The following is a 21665-nucleotide window of genomic DNA, read 5'->3' as shown; positions in this document are numbered from 1 at the left end:
AGTCTTGGATAACAGGCCAAATTTTTACCTACAAATACGAAATGAAGTCTCATTTGCATCATTCGGACTTGAGTTTTCCAAATTTTGATGCTTGTACCTAACCAAACAAAATTTAACTCCCTTATTCCTATCAATGCTGCCCAACTTAGGTTACTGATTCAGCGATGCCTTGAGGTTAAAATTTCCTGCTTTGTATTCAAATCTCTCCGTGCTCTCACTCCTCCCTATTTCTTCAACCTCTTTCAACCCTACAACACTCTGAACACTGTGTTCCTACAACACTGGCTTCCTCTACATCCCTCATTCCTAAGTCTTACCATCGGTGGCCATCATTTAAGCTGCCCATACTCTAAGTTGCGCAACTTCCTCTCTAAATTGCTCCACATCTCAAAACCTCTCACTATTCAGATCCTCGATGAAATCTAGCTCCTGTACTAAGTTCTTCCACCCTTACTGATATCTTCTTGTTTGACTTGGTGTGAATTTTTATAAGTGCCACTGCCTTCGGATATTTATTTACATTAAAGGTGGAATGTCAGTAAAGGTTTTTGTTGTTGAACAGGAACATCAGCTAGAACTTTGCAGTTCAGCCCCAAGAGGCCAAATGCTTTTTTCTCACACAGCTACAAACAGTATGAGAAAAGTGTAAACGTGTAGATATTAAGGAATGAATAAAGAGGTCCTGTAGTTAGGACAGAGTACTTATTTGTGTGTAGAAAGCTGTAAAGCTGTGTAAGAAGTGAAATAATTAGTCAGTAAAAACACATACATGGTAAAGATTGTCCTGATCACGTTTACTTACACATGCAAAAACAATACATCTGAAAATAGACTAAGCATAAAAGATTACATTAGATGTTATTGAGAAAGAAAGCCACCTTTGGTACAAATGTAACAAAAATGCATAGTTTGCCGCAGGTGTTTGAAAAAGAAAGTGACGTATTTTTCGTGATTACTGATGTCAACAATGTACAATATGCTTCAAATGAATATTAAGCAGTTACAGTCTGACTTAGCTAAGGTGAGGAGCTGAAGCCAGTTCACTGTTTCATCCACATTCTGTTTGATGCACAAAAGTGAATTTTGCTCTGCATGTAAAGTCAAAGAAATTTAACTCATTCTACTTTCAAGAATTTCTAATAACCGGTTTGTAAGATTATTTTCTCCAACTTTACACGCAGAGGAAAATATATCTAACGGTCAGATGTTTGAATACCATAAAAGTAATGGCAAATACATGCTGTTCTTCAATCCAAGTCACTGTTTTGAGACTTGGAGAAACTGCAGTACCTAGTTTGGCATGACATGCATTGATTCAAGAACTGTTTAATTCAGATTCCTGTGGAATAAAACTCCTTATGCATTGGCACTGGAAGTAATCACTGCTTAATACAGCTTTCAGATTGTGTGTACATTTGTTTTCACTCATCTCAGGTGATTGCTTCTCCAGCTGGTTATTTCAAGATTTAACCAATATTCACTAACGTCATATATAATTTTTCACTTTAAACATGTATAGTACAGTTAATCTGTTCTGCAGTCAGATCTTCGGATAAGACACTAAGGGTGTAAAAATTGATAATACATATTTCACAAAAAGGTGTTGTCTTCGATGGTGTATTAGCATGAAGTTATTTTTCGTCATTTATTTTTTATTTGTTTTACCATTGACTTTCATGTGGTTACAGTTGAACACTTAAGAAATGAAAGTTGGTCAACACAAGAAGTAGGGCCAAGCTAAATAAAACCCTTGAACTAGAATTATAAAACATCCAAGACAAACAAATTAGCATTTGAGCGCACGCAATAATACCTCTTCCGAATGTGACTTTAACTTGAATTTACAGAATCCTTGTGTCTATCCTGTTGATCTGACCTGGTTACTGCAAGTTCTCAGATTGCTGTGACAAATGACGTTACTCATTTTGTGGCTCCTCCTTTGATGCTTTGCTCTCTCGCTTTTCTGATCGTTTAGTGCGCTTCTTCTTCTTTCGAGTCGAAGAAACAGAATGTTGCCCGTCCTGTTTGGTCATTTGGTCCTGTTTGCTGGATAGCAGAACTGGAGGGCCTCCCATGTAGAGGTTGGACTGATACTCATCAGGTTCCAAGTTTTCAAGATGCTGAGATCCATACCTGGGTGCCCAGGTAGGTATGCCATCCTCCAGATCTGGAGATGCTTTAATGTAGTCCACATCTGTGAAACAAATGACAGATAAGCTCAATTAACATTGTTAATTATGATAGATTACCATTTCAGGTATCTTCAGAAGGTTAACATATCTGGCTAATACATGCTACAAAATTGCTTTTGAAATTGTTCACGGTTAATTGTGTAATATTTGATTATCTATTTGCTGATTATGCTGGACTTGGAGGATAGAAACTTGAAAAACACTTGATTTGTTGATTCAGCAGTGTCTCGAATTTTACCAGTTCTTTTGGCAACAAGCTGGAATGTGAGAAGGCAGGCAAAATAGCACAGAAAGGTTTTGACGGCCTGTTCAAAGTCTTCCTGCAGCCAAGCCATTTTGCCAGAGGCAGGCCAAATTGGTGAATCAGTCACCGGCCAGGAAACCACTCACTGGCTAAGTAAGGGCCATTCCCAACTTCCGTGGGCATAGTGCCCACTTCAGCAGACCCATTAAAAGTGGGGAGGCCACAAAGGAAACTTGTTGGCATCGCATTGGGCTCTGGGGAGTATTGCCTAATTTTTGGACACTCCATGGCCTACAAAGTGGCCTCCCAGTGGTAATAGTTGCTACCTGGGCAACTGTGCCACTTGTGCAGCACAGAAGCCACCCCCCCCCCCCCCCCCCATCGCCACCCACTGCCCTCTCCAAACTCATTTTTCCCTCTTCAATATTGGCCAGCCACCTCTAACTGTAATGTCGCTGAGCTGCCTGTCCTCTGATTAGTTTGGGATGGTCGACCCAGAAATGGTCACCAAATTGTTTACCACCAGCAATATTCCTCAATGGGTCCCATCACTCGCCAAAGCTTTTGGCTCTGGGTGTGCTGCCATCTTCACAAAATCCAGCCAATTTCTTTCTTGGTATAATGACCAAATCTCAATTTCTTGATCTTCTTCACACCATTCAATAAAGATAATAAAAATATTTATTTTTTCATTTCAAAGAAAAATTCTAAAAAACATTTTTAGTGAGATAATAGCGACACCAACACTATTTATACAGCACCCTTAAAATAGGAAATGTCACAAGTTGCTTCACAGGAGCATTATCAACCAACATTTTGACAGTGAATCATATATGGAGATGGGAGCATACATAACCTAAAGCTTGGTCAAGGAGGTAAGTTTTGAAGAAAGGAGGCATCGAAGTTTAAGGAATCAATTCCAGAGCTTAGAGCCGTGGAGGAGTGATTTAAATTGGGGATCTTGAAAATGTCAGAATTGGAGGAGTGAAGATATCTCAAAAAATTATAAAGCTGGAGGAAGTTTCAGATTTATTGTGGACCAACAGTTAAGCAACAGTGAAGCTGTTGAGAGAGTTGATGTTATGTTAGAGTTGGGTTTCATCAGTGTACATATGGCAAAGATGATGCTGTATCTTTGGATAGTGTCGCCAAGAGACAGCATTTGGATGAGAAGTATTGGGGGGGGGGGGGGGAGACTGGTGGAGGTGATTGGGGGGGGGGGGGGGCTCAAACCTGGATAGACCTCTAAGAGACACAATTGGTAACGGTGTGGAAGTTGGAGAAGAAGCCATTTCTGGCTGTGGCTCAATAGATAAGAATACAACCAGGTGATTCCAGGGCGACCCAGGCAGACGATGGTGGATAAGAGTTGGAGAATGACAATGTGGTCAACTTTGTCAAAGGTTGCAGACAAGTCAGGTAGGATGAGCAGAAATAATTTACCACTGACCCAGTCTTTTTACATTCAGTTTTTTTTATCATGTGATGTGGGCAACACTTCCAAGGCTAGCATTCACAACCCGTCACTAATTGCCCTTCAACTCAGCAGTTGCGAGTTTCCAAGGATCTGTAGTTCAAACCAAGTAAAGATAGCAGATTTCCTCCCCTCAAGAGCATGAATGAACTAGATTGGTTTTTACCACAAGCAATGATGGTTTTATGATCACCATCACTGAGATTAACTGATATTTAATTAAATTCACATTTCATCAACTGCCATGGTGGGGCTTGAACCCATAGCCCCAGGGCATTAGCCTGGGCCTCTGGATTGCCAATCTAATGATATTACAACCATGCCACTTCCTCCTCTGTAAACTGTAAATTGTGGCTTTGAAAAGAGTCAGGGCAGTGTGTGGTGGGGTGACAGGACTGGATTTTATGGATTCAAACATGGAGTATGTAATTGGGAGATGACAGACTGTTCAAGGAGTCTGGAGAGAATAGGATGTTGAAGATAGCATGGTAGTTAGCAAGTCAACTTTCTGACACAATTTTAAAAGCAAATTACTGCGGATGCTGGAATCTGAGGCAAAAACAGAAAATATCGGACAATCTCAGCAGGTCTGACAACATCATCTGTGGAGAGGGAAGGGAGCTAAGGTTTTGAGTCTGGATGACTCTTTGCGAAAGCTGGAGAGAAGTGGAAATAGGGTCATATTTATACTGTGTGGGCTGGGGGCAGCGTGGAGCATTGAGGCTAGATAGAGGGCCAGCGATTGGTGGAGATTGTGCATAATCTCAATCTCCACTTATCGCTGGCCCTCTATCCAGACCCACTGCTCTACAAACTCCTCCCACCACCCGCCAACAACAGTATAAATTTGACCCTATTTTCACTTCTCTCCAGCTTTGACAAAGAGTCACCCAGACTGGAAATGTTAGCTCCTTTCCGATTGAAGTGCCTTTTTCATGGTAAAATTCAGCATAAATTAACATCAATTTACACACATAATATGCATAAATTAGCCACATAAAGCAAAAAAACACCCAGGTTAACATGCCGCATTTCTGTTTTCCTACATATCAATTCTAAAGTTGCAATTTATTTTAGCATCACTTCATAGAATCTGTACAGTGCAGAAGGAGACCATTCAGCCTATTGAGTCTGCACCAACCCAACTAAAGGCACCCTACTTTGGCCCATTCCCTCACCCTAGCCCCGTATTCCTGTACCGCCACCTAACTTGTACATCTTTGGACTCTGGGAGGAAACCGGAGCACCGGGAGGAAACACACGCAGATGCTGGGAGAATGTGCAAACTCCACACTGACACTGAAGGGCGGAATTAAACTCGCATCCCTGGCACTGTGAGGCTGCATCTACCCAATTCACCATGATTGTTAATTTTACAAGAAAAGACTGGAAGTGATTGGAAGCAAGAAAATTAAACTCAGTTCATGTCACTTTTTCTATTACATTATGCACTTATTTATCTACAACCTTATCCATTTTAGATTTTCTATTTTTTCACTCTCATGCCTTAAGTTAAGCAATCGTGACATAATCAAGACCTTGACTTAAGGCAACATTCATGACTTTGTCATGTGAGAGTGCCTTTAAGTAATGGATGTTTAAGAAATGCAGTGATGTCAGAGTGGGGGTGGAGCTCGGCTTTAGCTCAGCCATTTTGAAGATTTTAGTTTCAGTTTGAGGAGGAAGTTGGGAGTGTCTGTGTGTTTTGCAAAGAACTGCAGGAAGAAAACACAGAGTGGGTCTGTGGATGTCTGCAAATCCAAAGACTATAAATATATTGAATGTAACCTCATGTCTGTTGTTACAGGTGAAGTATTTTGGATGTTTGAAGGAACATTTTGAGGGATTATTTAGTGTTGTATTATTTTGGGGGTTATCTTTGAAGTAAGGGGTGTTAAGTGATCCATTGTTTATTTAAAAGTTTAAATTGAGTTCATGGAATAAACATTGTTTTGTGTTAAAAACCACGTGTCCATAATTGTAATACCACACCTGGGGAACAAGCCGTGTGCTTCAAAAGCAACAATCCATTAAAGGGGGAGGTTGATTGAACTCCATGATACATTTTGGGGTTCTGCTTTGGTTGGTTAATGGCCACATTGAAGCAAGGATGCTGGGAAAGTGTAACTCCTTTTCCAATAGAGTTAGTGGCTATCTCCACCAGCAAGTGGGGCCAGAGTTTACTACAGTTCGGTGGATGGGCAAGGAAAGAGGGAAAAGTTGGGAGCGGATGGAGACTAAGAAAAAGGAAAGAAAAAAGCACAGCTACAGAAAAAAGGGGAAAGAGGAGTAGGGGAGTCAAGAAAATGTGGCAGAGGAGGATGCTTAATTTTTTTAATTTATTCATTCACGGGATAGGGGTGTCACTGGCTAGGCCAATATTTCTTGCCCATCACTAATTGTCCTCAAGATATGGTGGTGAGTTGCCTTCTTGAACTGCTGCAGTCCATATGCTGTGTGTATACGCATAGTTCCTTTCGGAAGGGAGCTCCAGAATATTGACCCAGTGACAGTGAAGGAACCGCATCAACCCAATGCATCTTTGAATTTCCTCTGGACCCAACAGGATTACAATTCCTCGCTCCTCTCCCCCTCCACTGCTGGGACAAGCTGTCCAAAATGTCAGTTATGACCGATCTCACAGCCGAATGCTCCGATTTATAGAGACCCCGATAGAACAATTCAAAAGTTGCAATAACCTGAGATGGGGTGGAAACCAGGCTGTCGCTTGCATTGCGTACTTATACGATCGACTGTGCAATGAGGAAGGATTAGTTGTCAATCTAGTTGTGAGAGAACCCTTGGGGATGAGTGACCATAATATGTTGAATTCTTTAGCAAGGTGCATAGTGATGTAGTTTATTCTGTGACCTGGGTCTTGAATCTCAGTAAAGGTAACTGTGATGGTGTGAAACATGTGTTGGCTATAATGGGCTGGGAAACATTGCTAAAAGGAAGGATAGTGGACAGGCAATGGCAGGCATTCAAGGACAAATATGTGAACTCCAAAAGTTGTTTATTCCTATTTGGCACAAGAGTAGAAAGGGAACTGTGGCCAAACCATGCCTTACAAGGGAAATAGAAGTCTTACAAATTAGCAAGATAAAGCAATAGATCTGAGGATTGGGAACAGTTAAAAATTAAGCAAAGGCCGACCAAGGAATTGATTAGAAGGGGAAAATACAATATGAAAGTAAGCAAGCAGGGAACATAAAAACTGATTGTAAAAGTTTCTATTGGTGTCTGAAGAGAAAAAGATTGATAAAACAAGTCAGAAACGGGGGAATTCATAATGGGAACAAAGAAATGGCTCAGGAACTAAATTCATACCTTGCCTCGGTCTTCACAAAGGAAGACATGAATAATGTACCAGAAGTACTGAGCAACACAAGTTTTAGTGAGGAACTGAAGGAAATTGGTATTAGTCACGAAATGCAGCGGGATTCTCCTCCGGCAGGATTCTCCCTTGTTCCGGTAGCGCACCCATGCACGCAGGTTTCCCGGCAGCGTAGAGTAACCACAATGGGAAATCCCACTGGCAGGTGGCGGGAATGAAGAATCCCACTGCCGGTAAGGGCATGCCACCGAGGAACACATGGCTGGAGAACCAGAGAGTCCTGCACATGGTTTTGGAGATTTTAATGGAATTGAAGGCAGATAACTCTCCAGGACCTGATAATCTTCATCCCAGAATACTTAAGGAAGTGGCCCTGGAAGTAGTAGATCCATTGGTGGTCATTTTCCATAATGTAAGCCCGCTTTTCAAAAGGGAGATAGAGGGAAAACAGGGAACTATAGACCAGTGAGCCTAATGTCGATAGTAGGGAAGTTGCTAGAGTCCATTCTCAAGGATTTCATCAGAAAGAATTTGGAAAGCAGTGGTGTAATTTGATAAAGTCAGCATGGATTTTACAAAAGGGAAATCATGCTTGACAAATCTACTAGAATTCTTTGAAGATGTAACTGGTAAGAGTTGACCAGGGAGAACTGGTGGATGTGTTTTATTTAGACTTTCGGAAGGCTTTCAACAAAGTCTCACATAGCAGATGACAATGCAAAGTTTGTTTTTAGATAAAATTTAGAGTACCCAATTATTTATTTTTTTCCAATTAAGGGGCACATCTTTTGGGTTGTGTTGGTGAAACCCACACAGAAAGGGGCAGAATGTGCAAACTCCACATGGATAGTGACGCAGGGCTGGGATTCCAACCCGGGTCCTCAGTGTCGCAGTCCCAGTGTTAACCACTGTGCCACCGTGCAGCCCGGACAATGCAAAGTTAAAGTGAATTGGATTGAGGGTAGTGTCTTGAGATGGATAGAAAGCTGGTTAGCAGACAGATAAAAAAAATTTGGAATAAATGGGTCTTTTTCCGATTAGCAGGCAGTAACAAGTGGGGTACCACAGGGATCTAGGACCATAACTGTTCACATTATATATCAATGACTTGGAGGAGGGAACTAACTGCATTAACTCCAAATTTGCAGATGATATAAAGTTGGGTGTGAGGGTGAACTGTGAGGAGGATGCAGAGATGCTTTAGCGGGATTTGGACAGGCTATGTGTGTTGGCACATGCAGTATAATGTGGAGAAATGTGAGGTTATCCGCTTCAGTAGCAAAAATAGGAAGGAGATTATTATTTGAATGGATGTAAATTGAGAGAGGTGGATAATCAGTGAGACTTTAGTGTCCTCATGCATCAGTCGCTGGAAGTAAGTGCACAGGTACAGCAGGCAATAAAGAAGGCAAATGGTATGTTGGCCTTCATCGTGAGAGGATTTGTGTACAGGAATAAGGATGTTGAACGGCCATGATGCGCCTGAAAAGCAACTTGCAGCGGCGCAGCACAGTCCATAGAAGCCGGGAGACTCCGTTCGTGGGATCTACTGAGCTTGCAACAACTCACGACATCCAACACGATTTTACGAGACATTGCAATGTAAATCTCACCAATTGTTGGCGGGTCACATTTTAGCAAATCTGCACATAAGAGCTAGACAGCTGGTCTCACTTTTTCGAGGTAACGAAAGAGTTGGGATCTACCCCCTTCACATCGGGGACCTTAGCTGAATGCCGTTCAGTACTGGTCTCCATAAACGAGGACCAGACGGAAAGCACTCTTGGGGGTCTTCCAGAGGATCAGAGGCCCTCAGATGCATGCCCTTTGGGCAGGCTGGTACCCTGGCACAGCTGGTGCCACCTGGGGTAATGCCAACCTGGCATTTTGTGTGCTGGCGATCGGGTCGCGGTGCTCTGTGTGGGTGTTGGGGGGGAATGGAGGGGCCACGGACCCTCCCATAGTGTACTGGGGCTTGGGGGTGTCAGTGGTCATGTCGGGGACATCAGTGATCGGGATGCCATTTAAAAATGCGTCCCCAGGCAGCATGGTGGCGCAGCACTGCTATCCCACAGCGCTGAGGTCCCATGTTCGATCCCAGTTCTGGTTCACTGGTGTGAAGTTTGCACATTCTCCCCTTGTTTGCGTGGGTTTCGCCCCCACAACCCAAAGATGTGCAGGCTAGGTGGATTGGCCATGCTAAATTGCCCCTTAATTGGAAAAAATGAATTTGGCAATCTAAATTTATTTTTAAAAATGCGTCCCAATCTGTCGCGATATTGAAGAGTCCCAGCGTGCCGAGCTCCTTGGTGCAGAAAACAGGACTATCTCCGCTGAGGCCCCTTTTTAATGCGAGTGGCATTTTATAGCCATGTGTTTCTCGGTGCTTCGAGCAAAAGGAAACAAGTGGCTTAACGCGCTAGCAATGAGACTTTGTTCCCATTTAGTTGAATTGCGTCCCCTATCTCAGGAAGGATGTTCTTGCTATGGAGGGAGTGCAGCAAATGTTTACCAGGCTGATTCATGGGATGGCAAGACTGCCATATTAGTAGAGCCTATAGTAGTTAGGATATTAGTCATTGTATTTCAAAGATTGACGGGGGATCTCATAGAAACTTGTAACATTCTAACAGGATTAGACAGGGTGGATTCAGAAAGATTGCTCCCAATGGTGGGGGAACCCAGAATCCGGGAAGGTTGGAGCAGGGTATTGAACTTGATGATCAGCTATGATCATCAGAATAGTGGAGTGGGGGGCTCCAAGTGCCGAATTTCCTTCTGCTTTTATTTTCTATATATGTTTAAACTTATCTCGCAGGAAGCCACCTGTCACTTCAGTTGGTGAGATAAAAGGTGACTGGCTTCTCTGTGTATTCATAAAACAAGCCTCTCGAGCGTCACAGCTGGCCTCCCGCGGTATCTGTTGAAATATGTCTGCAGCATTTTCCTACTTGCCAACAAATCTGGGATCGGGAAAAAGTGAGTACCGGTGGTCCACCTGAAGATTGGAGTCCACCAGCCTCTTTTGCTCCGCCCTCACTGTCTTCACCACATGCGCTTTATAGGAGATCATCTCTCCCCTGAAGACTACCTTCAGGGCTTCTCACAACATGGAAGGTGAGATAAACTCGCTGTTATGAAATTTTTATACCATCCCCAATGGCAGTGGACATGTGTACAATCATAAGTTTAAAAACACTTCATACCACCATTAAGTCTCGGGTGCGGGAGTTCCAACCTTCTGCTCCTCCGGTTGTCAAGCGTATTAGAACATTATCAATTGATTCCAATACTTTTTCCCCAATTGTCATCTTCTCCTCTAAAATTTGTCACTCATTTTGGGATGAGAGTCTCCGTGAAGTAACAATTCCTGATACTTCACTAAATAGCTACTCCTTATATTGAAGCTTCCACAATGAAAGTCAGCCAGCCTTTGTAGATGGTGATTAGGGAAATAGAATCACAGCTGAGCCCCTGTCTGTTCTCACCTGACATAGGCACATTTTGCAGTAGTGGCCACCATGTCAGATAACTGTGTGGGACCAGAACAACCCTCAGGTCTTTGTGGTCTATCTGCTTTAATAATGCATCACACAATGTAATTGCCCGTGAGCATTGAGAATGTTCCATGAGAATATCATTAAGAAAAGTAGTAGAAAGTGAAAATAAATAAACCATAAGACCAGAAGACATAGGAGTAGAATTAGGCCACTCAGCCCATCAAGTCTGCTCTGCCATGGCTGAAATATTTCTCATCCCCATTCTCCTGCCTTTTCCCCATAACCCCTGATCCCCTTATTAATCACAATAGTATAAACATCTCCCATGGCATTTTCTTCCAACTTAATGTTGTGCATTTGTGTGCCAGTATGAAATGTTATTTTAATTCTTTTTAATTGAAAGGAAATTTGAAGCCAAGCATGATATTTAAACACCAGATATGGAACTGGATCAGGGAGTGGAGCTCTCAATGTGAAGGCACATTGCTTCATTACCGTACAGTTGACAATCTTCCTCACTCAAAGGGGTATTCAGTTGCTGCAAGTCATTGGTACCGGCATGAACAGGTGATTATGAAAGTAGATGTGGCCGTGCGGCAACTAAGTCCCCAGGAGGATGGAAAAGGTGGTGGACTCTGACTTCCACCATGTTTCTCTGTTCTTATAGTGATATACATAAATGATCTGGAGGAAGGTATAGGTGGTCTGATTAGCAAGTTTGCAGATGACACTGAGTTCGGTGGAGTAGCAGATAGTGAAGGGGACTGTAAGAGAATACAGCAGAATATAGATAGATTAGAGAGTTGGGCAGAGAAATGGCAGATGGAGTTCAATCCGGGCAAATGCGATATGATGCATTTTGGAAGATCCAATTCAAGAGCGAACTATACGGTAAATGAAAAAGCCCTGGGGAAAATTGATGTACAGAGAGATCTGGGTGTTCAGGTCCATTGTACCCTGGAGGTGGCTGCGCAGATCGCTAGAGTGGTCAAGAAGGCATATAGCATGCTTGCCTTGATCGGAAGGGATATTGAGTACAAGAGTTGGCAGGTCATGTTACAGTTGTATAAGACTTTGGTTCGGCCACATTTGGAATACTGCGTACAGTTCTGGTCGCCACATTACCAAAAGGATGTGGATGCTTTGGAGAAGATGCAGAGGAGGTTCACCAGGATTTTGCCTGGTATGGAGGGTGCCAGCTATGAAGAGAGGTTGAGTAGATTAGGATTATTTTCATTAGAAACACGGAGGTTGAGGGGGGACCTCATTGAGGTCTACAAAATCATGCGAGGTATAGAGAGGGTGGATAGCAGAAAGCTGTTTCCCAGAGTGGGGGACTCAATTACTAGGAGTCACGAGTTCAAGGTGAGAGGGTAAAAGTTTAAGTGAGATGTGCGTGGAAAGTTCTTTACGCAGAGGGTGGTGGGTGCCTGGAACGCATTGCCGGCGGAGGTGGTAGAGGCGGGCAAGATAGCGCCATTTAAGATGTATCTGGACAGATACATGAATGGGCAGGGAGCAGAGGGATACAGATCCTTAGAAAATAGGTGACAGTTTTAGATAGAGGATCTGGATCGGCGCAGGCATGGAGGGCCAAAGGGCCTGTTCCTGTGCTGTAATTTTTCTTTGTTCTTCTGAACTAATTTGTTTATGACAGGCTGTACATTTGCAGGTAACATCTTGCCCAAGCACAAGCAATGAGAGTTACAACATTATTTAACCATAGAATGCAGTCATTTGGAATTGGAAGCTGATTCCATCCCCAGCCTCTGTGTACGGATGAGTTTTTAGCAGAACATTGTACAGGAACATATCCCATAGTACTTCCATAGTATAGAAAATCAAGGTGTAATTGGTCATTGGCAACGATACAAAACAGATAATTGGAGCCCATTTTACATCTCAATAGATATTCTTTCCCATTCAAATTGGGCCTGCTTCAGTGTAAGCTGCCGGTTACTGCCGCCAGTTTTGCATCACCACTGACGATGAATTTCAGTCCCAATGAAATTATTTCATTGCCCTTACTAACATCTCATCTCGCTCCGCACACATGGAGAATAACAACAGAAACTACTGAACTCCATGAATAGGCTTTGTACACTTATTATACTGCCTTTTACCAATTGTGCCATTGGGGAAGTTTCCTAATTTCCATTTTAGCAATTGCTACTCAATAGAGGCGCTACTACTGCCAATATATATATATATTTTAATTCATAAATTTTTCCTGCAGCATTTTCAAAATATACACATTTATGCTTCTATATTCATGAAGTATTTAATTTTATGCAGCTTGGTTCTTCAGTGAACAAAGGGATAATTATTTTGATGCTGTTTTATTTGACAAATGGAAGACAAAATAAATTAATTCCGTTTGATGGAAATGTGTTGGCAGTAACCTCAAGATGTAAATGATTGGCTGCAGGCACAACGTGTTCATAAATTTGAAATTGGTCAGTCGAGAAATATATTAATTAGCTTCAGAACAAATTTTAGTGATGGAACAATGAGCTCTGAATGCTTTACATAAATTATACAGGAATAAATTGGATGTTAGAATAGATTTGCATCTACACCCTTTTCCTGCTAGTTCAGTTTCAACAAATGCAACACGACTGTCGCCCCAATAACTGCACGGCCTAAATTTTGGTCACTCCAAATTTATGTTCATAAATTTCCTTCCCAACCTCCAGTATGATAGTGAAGAAACACTTGTTTATCCTGAGCAAGAAAAGCACTTACTAACATATTGGCAAAGGTCAAAAAATTTGTTCTGCCATACTCTCGGCTGAAACAGCTATTGGTCGCTTTTTAAATGCAAGTAATGGATCGAACATCCGAGGATCCCACTGCAAATTCAGCTTGCCCTTTGCCCTGGCAGACAGGCTTACACATAGAATCATTGAATTTACAATGCATGATCTTCCCTGGACACCGATCAGTTGCTAATGGCTCGAGACCATCTTGGCCATTGCATCCTTTCCCTTGAAAACTTTCAGACAGCCCAAAGAATTTTCAAAAATATTGAAACCTTTCATTCAATTCATTCTCTGTTTTTTTTATGGTAACATGCTGGGACCAGTGCCCTGGCAAATCGGATATTGGGATTGTGGGTAGGGCTTCAAACAAAGGGAATGGGGGGGAAGATTCATGGGAAGTGAGACTCAAAAATACCAAGAGAAAGATTGGGGCATCAAAACAATGCAGTGATATCAGTAAAGGTAAGCAGAATATGATAAGAAAGAATAGAGAGTTCAACAAAAATAATACATTAGAGAATAAGGTGATTGCACGGAATAGAAGGAAAGTAATGAAATTAAAGGTTCTTTATCTGAATACATGAAGCATCTGCAATAAGATGGGTGAACTAATGTAACAAAGAGGTAAATCATTTAGATCTAACAAGGTGATCAAAGTTGGGAAAAGTGTATTCCAAGGTACACAATATTTTGGAAGGATAGACAGAATGGCAAAAAAGGAGGGGTAGCCTTTATAGCTGTGATAGCTCACTAGTAAACAAAAGGAGTTTACTGATGAAAGGCAAAGGCAGTTAGATAACAGGCACAAAACAGCCCAGGACCCTGCTACCTGGGCCTTGCGCATTGGCCGGGTTTTGAGTGCAATTGACCCCGGGCTTATCACATGGTCTGTGGAGCTTGCCATATTAAAGAGGCCACGCGTATACATTCCTCTCCACTTAAGTCCCTTAATACAATACCCCAAAATTATGTATAAAAGTTACAATTGAGCCATGGATGGTGCCATAATCATTAATTCTTACTTTTGCAGTAATCATAATCGTCTCAATCGAAGGTACTGGAATCGATTGGACAAAAACATGCAATTTAATTCAACTGGTCTATGATGATGTTGATATTCCACAGGAAACTCCTCGCACCCCACTTCATATAACCCTGAAATAACAACCTTCTATTCCCTTCTCCCTCATGTAATTATCTAACTTTGCCTTAACGATCTATTCTATTGGCAGTCCCATGTCCCCCTTCACCATTAGGTACAAAGACAGAGAGGATAACGGGTTTGACATACTGAAGAAAAATTGTGTGCTGTGGTTTTGAACTAGTTGAGCACCTGGCAGCTTGTCAATCAATAGTTGGGTTGAATTGGAAGGTATAACTGTCATAGATTGTTCTGAGTGCAATGATTGCATGCGTAGCCAGTGATTGCCAAGAGTTTGTAACCACCATCTAAAGACGTGCGTTTAATTAACTGGTAGATTCCCGGCCAGTGTGACTCAGTATTGTGATCAGAATGGATGGCTGCCCTCCGTGCAAAGTCATTGCAATAAATGCTGAAATATGAAAAAAAAAAGATCTGTTCTATTCATCCCATTTACTCATTGGGATTGTGAGTCCCATATACTTTCCCTTTGCCAGAGAGCTTTTTTATTTTCAGATTCACCTGGGGAGAGTGCAGTCAGCTAACTCACTGGAAAAATCAGATGATCGTGATGGTTGTTCCCAAGTGGAGTATAGTGGCTTTGAATGGCAAGGACTGGAAGACAGAGAGGCCATGTGCCATTGTTAATTCATATTGACATGATATCACCTTTGCCCTATGTAAAGCTCCTTCCTGTGTATTCCCTTATTTTCCCTTTCTTTTATTTTTGCTGTTACATTTTTGATCCATGGATAAGTCTCTTTAAGGCAAGCAGCCTGTATCTTAAATTCAAGCACAAGAATCCAGAAGTTACGGAAGAGGTCACTTTGCTAGTTTACGCTGCTATGAACAAGAGAGCACAGACTTGTCAACATCAGAGAGAAATGGGGTTGGAACTCGGTTTGATTGATTGGCTGGTTGTCGAAAGGCCGTACTCCCTCCTTACCAACACAGTGGGCGTACCTACACCTCAGGGACTGCAGCAGTTTTAGAAGGTAACACACCACCACCTTCTGAAGGGCAACTAAGGATAGGAAATAAATGCTGGGCTAACCAGCGAGGCCCATAACCAGTAAATTAATTTATTTTTAAATGAAGTAGCTCTGCCTGTTAGCAGCTGGTGATTGTATAGTAGCCCAGAGGAATGCTTCTCGGAGTCCTGAGGAGTTTCAGTTTTGATACTGGCAGCACGGAGACAAGGCACTGCTATTTCTCTCTCCGAATAGGCTGCAAGAAGCCATCACAGGCTGCAAACCAAAGACCAGAGCCTGCTTTTTCTCTCGAGAAAGTCTGCAACGGCAATATTTCTGAAAGTAAAGAGACCTAAATGAAGGATTCTTCAGGAAAGACTGGTGCAGGCTGCCAACAGAGACTTTAACCTCCATGCTTGCTGTGAAAAAAGGTGTGCTAAAAGAACATCATCTGAAACAAAGTGCATGATCGAACCATTAAAAAAAGAGTCCGTCCCAGGCAGGATTAGAGAGTCATTACCAGTGCTTTATTTTTGGGCCCCAACAAAGAATGGCCACCAAGGCTGCACATAGCCTCATTTTCTGGAGCTCCGACTGAAATCCTCAGTGCAGGAAGATACCAGAGCACCGGGCGCGATTCTCCGCTCCCAACACCGGGTGGGAGAATTGCGGGAGGTCCGAGCGACTCATGACATGGCGCCCTGGCACCCCCCGCGATTCTCCACCCCTCGTTCGGATGAATCGCCGCTCGCCATTTTTCACGGCGACTGGCAATTCTCCGGCCCGCATGGGCCGAGCGGCCTGATGTTCCCGACCGGTTCACGACGGCGGCAACCACACCTGATCACTGCCGTCGTGAACATGGCACCAAATGCTCGTTTGTGGCTTGTGGGGGGCGGAGAGGGGAGTGAGAACCACGGCTGTGCTCGGGAGGGGACTGGCCCGCGATCGGTGCCCACTGATCGTCGGGCCGGCGTCTCCAAGCGACGCGCTCTTTCCCTTCCGCCGCTCTGCAAGATCAAGCCACCACGTCTTGCAGGGCAGTGGAGGGGAAGACGGCAACCGTGCATGCACGGGTTGGAGCCGTCAGCCGTCGTGACGTCAGCCGCGCATGCGCGGATTGGAGCCGGCCAACCTGCGCATGCGCGGCTGACGTCACTTAGGCGCCGCTGTCGCGTCATTCTCGGCTCGTCGCCTTGACGCAAGCGTCAAGGCCCGGCGGCCGCAATTTACGGAGCGCCGCTCCTAGCCCCCTGGGGGGGGGTGAATAGGGTGCGAGGAGCGGCCTCCGAGGCCGTCGTGAAACTCGGCCGAGTTCACGACGGCCTTCCCGATTCCGCGTGGGAGCAGAAAATTCCGCCCACCATCTTTAAATGGTGCCCCAACCTCTCAACCGGCCAACACAACCACAGGACCCCCCCAATGCCCCAAATCATCTGTTGCGTGTCCTTGAGCCCACCGCATTTCACCTCATATGGGCAGGGCATTCCTGGGCCCGATCCTGAGTTGGTGTAAAATGCCATCTTGGCACTGCCAACCTGGCATGCCACTGCCTGGCGGTGCTACCTGGGCACCCAGGCAGTGCTTGCCTGGCACCCAGGTGGTATGGCAATGATGCCCAGGTGGCATTTCAAGGGTGCCTGGCTGGCATCAGTGGTGCCAGAATGCCACCCTGCCCAGATACCAACCACCCGGGAGCATCTAATCACCTGGGGGATACCCCAAGCGCCCTTCCAGCTGGACCCTGTTTGTGCGAGCCAGTGCCAAATGGCGGCCGGCAGGGGTCTACTCTGGGTGGCCTGTGGATTTCGGGTGCTGGTTCGATCTGGCATGTGAGCTTTTGATCTTGCTAAACTCTGTAAGTCTGGGTCCCGCCCACTGTGGGCGGGATCCAGATCGAGACATCTCACGAGATCTCATTATATTTCGCGAGGCGTAACGGCCGTCGTTAATCCCAGGAGTTGCTCTAACGGCTGAGTCCCATTCCAATTCTGGCAGGGTATGGCCAGTAAATCATGCCCAAAGACACTTTTTCCTTTTACTGATGATTTCTACCCCATTCCATCCCTTTGTGTTTGTCTGTCTTGTGTGTGTGTATGTGGCGGGCAATTTACAGTGGGCATGAGGTAATAGCTTTTTAACCAGTTATATTTGCTGCATATTTCATGCATATTTCATGATAATTCTTGTTATTAATAAAAAGTATTTGTGTTTACATTTACAAACCTGGTGACTGTAATTATTGGGCAGCTAAGGGCCAAAGATTTCAGGTATTTTTAGAAGATTGTTTTGTTAATTCACTTGTATTGCAACTCCGGGGCTGATGGGGCTGGAATTGACCGTGCACTAGCCCAGGGTGTCGTACGTCCTGTCCTTTGGGACAACACCGAGAAACGGAAAGTTGCTTACATCAACATGAACACCCCAGTTTAGGTTCATTTTGCTTCATGTGGAATTAACTTTCAGACATTTCCCTTTCATGATTCAGAATTAATAGGTTTGCAGTGGTGGACCTCCTCTGGCCCCTGTGGATACTTGATAATCAGGTTGTGACATGGCATAGTTGTGACATAATTTCAGGAATGAAAAACCTGAGCAATCAATATGAAGACTCAGCACACAAATGGACTATCAGCTGAGCTGTGACCCCTCGAACAATGACCTGAATTAAGCAGTTGATCATGAGTCAGTCTGATACATGGTATTTAATTTATTTATTCAGAATATAAGTGGGTGAATTGGGTTTGACAGTCCTGTAATTGGGTTACAAAAGTTGCAAGCAGCTGATACTGAAGCTCCACATCCCCAGCTGATGCAATCATAGATCATGCTGCTATCGTAAAAATATCGGTGATGTTCTCATACTTTTTATGGTAATCAATGCTGCTTTATCATGCCACATATGTAGAGTTCTTGTTGCCTGCTATCAGCCAATAAGAGATAAAACACCAGGGGCAGGATTCTCCATTTTGTGATTGGGCAGAGAATAGGTTCTGACCGCAAAATCGTGGCTGGGGCTGATTTGACAACAAATCTCGATTCCCCGTCACATCGAAAGCGGCGTCAATGCATGCTGGAACGCATGTACAGTAAACACCGTTTGCATAAGTGTCAGTCACCCAGGTTGGAGAGCGGGCAACCCAACAGGCCAAGGAGGAGGAGTTGCCAAGGAGACGCCGCATGGGACCTCGTATGTACCGACTGCGTCTGTCATTCGAGGACCTGCCGTACCGGGCATGCTGTCGTAGGCTCCGGCTGAGCAGGGAGACAGTGCAACATATCTGCCAGATCATAGCACACCTGGCACTGCGGAGGTAGGGGGGTGGACACCCACTCCCGGGGGAGGGGGCGCAGGGGGTGCGGGGGGGGGGGGGGGGGGGTGGGAGGGGGCGCGGGGGAGGGGGCGTGGGGGTGGGGGACACTGAGACAGAACACTGAGACAGGTTGCAACGGTGGCAACAGGTGTTTAATGTGAACAAATATTTACAGATTTGTGCCGTAGCCCCTCTAAATAAACTGTGACCTGCACCCATGTCAACATAACTAGTGTCTAACATCTTGGCCTTACAGGTGCTAATGCTACCTCTAAGTGGTTCCCCAGATGGTATACCTGGAAAGGAGGCGGCCTGCTGTGATTCCTGGCCTGCGATCTGGGTCCCCGTTGGCGGCAGTCATCTGGGGCAACCGGGCCTGGATAGGCCCGGCTGCTGCTTGGGTGTCTCGGGTGGCGTGGTGCTGTCCCATTCTGCCTACTGCCCACCGGATGTACCAGGGACAGTGGGGAGGGGGAGTCACAGGTGTCGTGGTGTTCCGGCACCTCCTCTGCGGGATTTACCGACATGGGCCCCATCACCTTGCCCTCTCTAGGGATGCCCGATGGCGCCCAGGCTAATCCATGGTGTGGGAGATGCAAGCAGAACTATCCTTTGAGGCTTCCCCGTCACCTGGCGCTGCCAGTCCTGGAGGCCCGCTCTGGTCTTGACTGCACGCTCAGGGCCATTGGAGCACAGGGAGTGGACCATCTCAGGGAGTGGACTATGCTACATCACGCTGCGACTGTGCCATCTCCCTTTGGGACTGGGCCACCTCCCTCTGTGTCTGCGCCCCGTTGGCCAGTACCTGGGCAATGCCGCTGCCATTCCCAGCTATGGCCTATAGTGACTGGACCATGCTCAGGAGCGCTGCAGCCATTTCCAGGTGGCTCTGGGACATGGTCGCCTGTGAGGCAACAACCCTGTCCTTGGCCTCGGCCAGCGCCTGGACAGAATGCCCCAGGCCTTGGACATGGTGATCCATTGCTGAAACCATTGCCCCTAATGCCTTCACCATGGACGCCACCCGTGTGGCATTGTTGGCAGCATTTACTGCTGCGGCATGCAGTTAGACTCCTCCAACTGCACCTGCAGGTTCTGGATGCTCTAATTCATGTAGTCCCTGGTTCTGCGACTGCATCTCCACTGTAGATGGACTGTTTGTTCCAGAAGCTCCAGTTCCTCCAGGCCACTGACCATATCCAGGGTCACGGATATGGCCACAGTGACGGGCCATAGGTCCGATGGTCCCCTTCCTGTCTTCTCCAGCTCCTGGTAGTTGCGCGCGGCCTTCTCCTGGCAGCGGAAGGGGAAACAGAAACCGACAGTGTTAGACAGCCGACTCATGCAGCCTGGGGGTGGGCAGCTGGTGGCTTCAGTGGCTAGGGTACCCAGCCAAGGCGGCAGGTATGGATACCATGTATGTGGGGCATGGTGGGAGTTCAGCCGCCCTCTGGGTTGGGAGCGGTCAGGTTATGGGTGTGAGGGACACGGGTTAGTGCCAGGAGCACAGTTCTGCCTACTCACCCTGGCCTTGGGGAGATTGTTCCGGCACTGCTGGCCGGTCCAGACAGTGTTGCTGTTGGCACTGACCTCCTCTGCCACGTGCACCCAGGCACAACAAACGGCGGCAGCTGGCAGCCTCCTGCTAGGGCCGGGATACATGGTCATCTGCCTTTCCTCCACCGCATCGAGGAGGGTCTCCAGCTCAGCATCGGTGAAGCATGGAGCTGCTCTCCTCGCTGCATTATGCTGGCTGGGATGGTGTGTGTGGGGAGTGCAATGAATATATTCGGCTGCAGCTTGTCAGCCTCCTGAGTGTCAATCGCGAAACTGACAAATCTGGCACTGTTTCTCATTAGAATTGTTTGTGTTCCACATGGTGCCGGTGCTAGCCCCTTAACAGTAGCGGAATTGGTCCAGGTGTGGTGGCAGTGTTGCTGTCGTAAAAGTCCATGACTTCTGCAATGGCATCAACACTTAGTCTCAGAAACGGAGAATCCCGCCCCACAACACCTAGGTGCTAAATCATCATTGGAAGGATGGGGTTAAATGGATGGCAATTGGTTGCATGCCTAATGACATAGATTGACATGGAATCATTCCACCACGACAGACTCAACGGGCAGGATTCTCCGAGCCCCCGCCGGGTCCAGAGGTTCGGCGGGGGCGGGATTGCGCCACGCCGGTCGGCGGCCATTTGCAGCGCACCCCCCCCCCCCCCCGCCGATTCTCTGGCCCGCGATGGGCCGAAGTCCCGCTCGCTCTTTGCCAGCCCTGCCGGCGTAGATTAGACTAGGTCCCTTACCGGCGGGACCTGGCGGCGTGGGCGGGCTCCGGGGTCCTGGGGGGGGGGGGGGGGGGGGGGGTGGCGTGGGGCGATCTGGCCCCGGGGGGTGCCCCCATGGTGGCCTTGTCCACGATCGGGGCCCACCGATCCGCGGGCGGGCCTGAACCGTGGGGGTACTCTTTTCCTACGCGTCAGCCCTGTCAGCCTCTGCAATGGCCGACGCGTAGGTGAACCACCCCAGCAGCCGCTGACGCTCCCGTGCATGCGCGGACTCGCGCCAGCTGGCGGAGTCCCTTCGGCCCCGGCTGGCGTGGCACCAAAGGCCTTCCAAGCCAGCCGGCAGGTCGAAAACCACTCTGCCGCTGGCCTAGCCCCTGAAGGTGCGGAATCCTCCAATGGGGCGGGCCGACACCAGAGTAGTTCACGCCACTCTGTCCCGCCGG

The 21665-nt window shown here is 46.1% G+C and overlaps 1 protein-coding gene across 1 annotated transcript in view; it reads right to left on the bottom strand.

The window, feature by feature from the left end:
- Nucleotides 1-768: 768 nt before the first annotated feature.
- Nucleotides 769-21665, bottom strand: part of LOC119964294 (protocadherin-23-like) — a 289809-nt gene continuing 268912 nt past the window's right edge. Inside the window, exon 8 of the mRNA XM_038793570.1 lies at nt 769-2194. Within this exon, the coding sequence (XP_038649498.1) occupies nt 1917-2194 (278 nt within the window). The 3' untranslated portion in view covers nt 769-1916. The remainder of the gene's footprint in view (nt 2195-21665) is intronic.

Source organism: Scyliorhinus canicula, chromosome 4, assembly GCF_902713615.1.
Source record: "Scyliorhinus canicula chromosome 4, sScyCan1.1, whole genome shotgun sequence".
Lineage (NCBI taxonomy): Eukaryota > Metazoa > Chordata > Chondrichthyes > Carcharhiniformes > Scyliorhinidae > Scyliorhinus > Scyliorhinus canicula.
The sequence above is the reverse complement of the archived record's forward strand: the minus strand, read 5'-3'. Positions and strand labels throughout refer to the sequence as shown.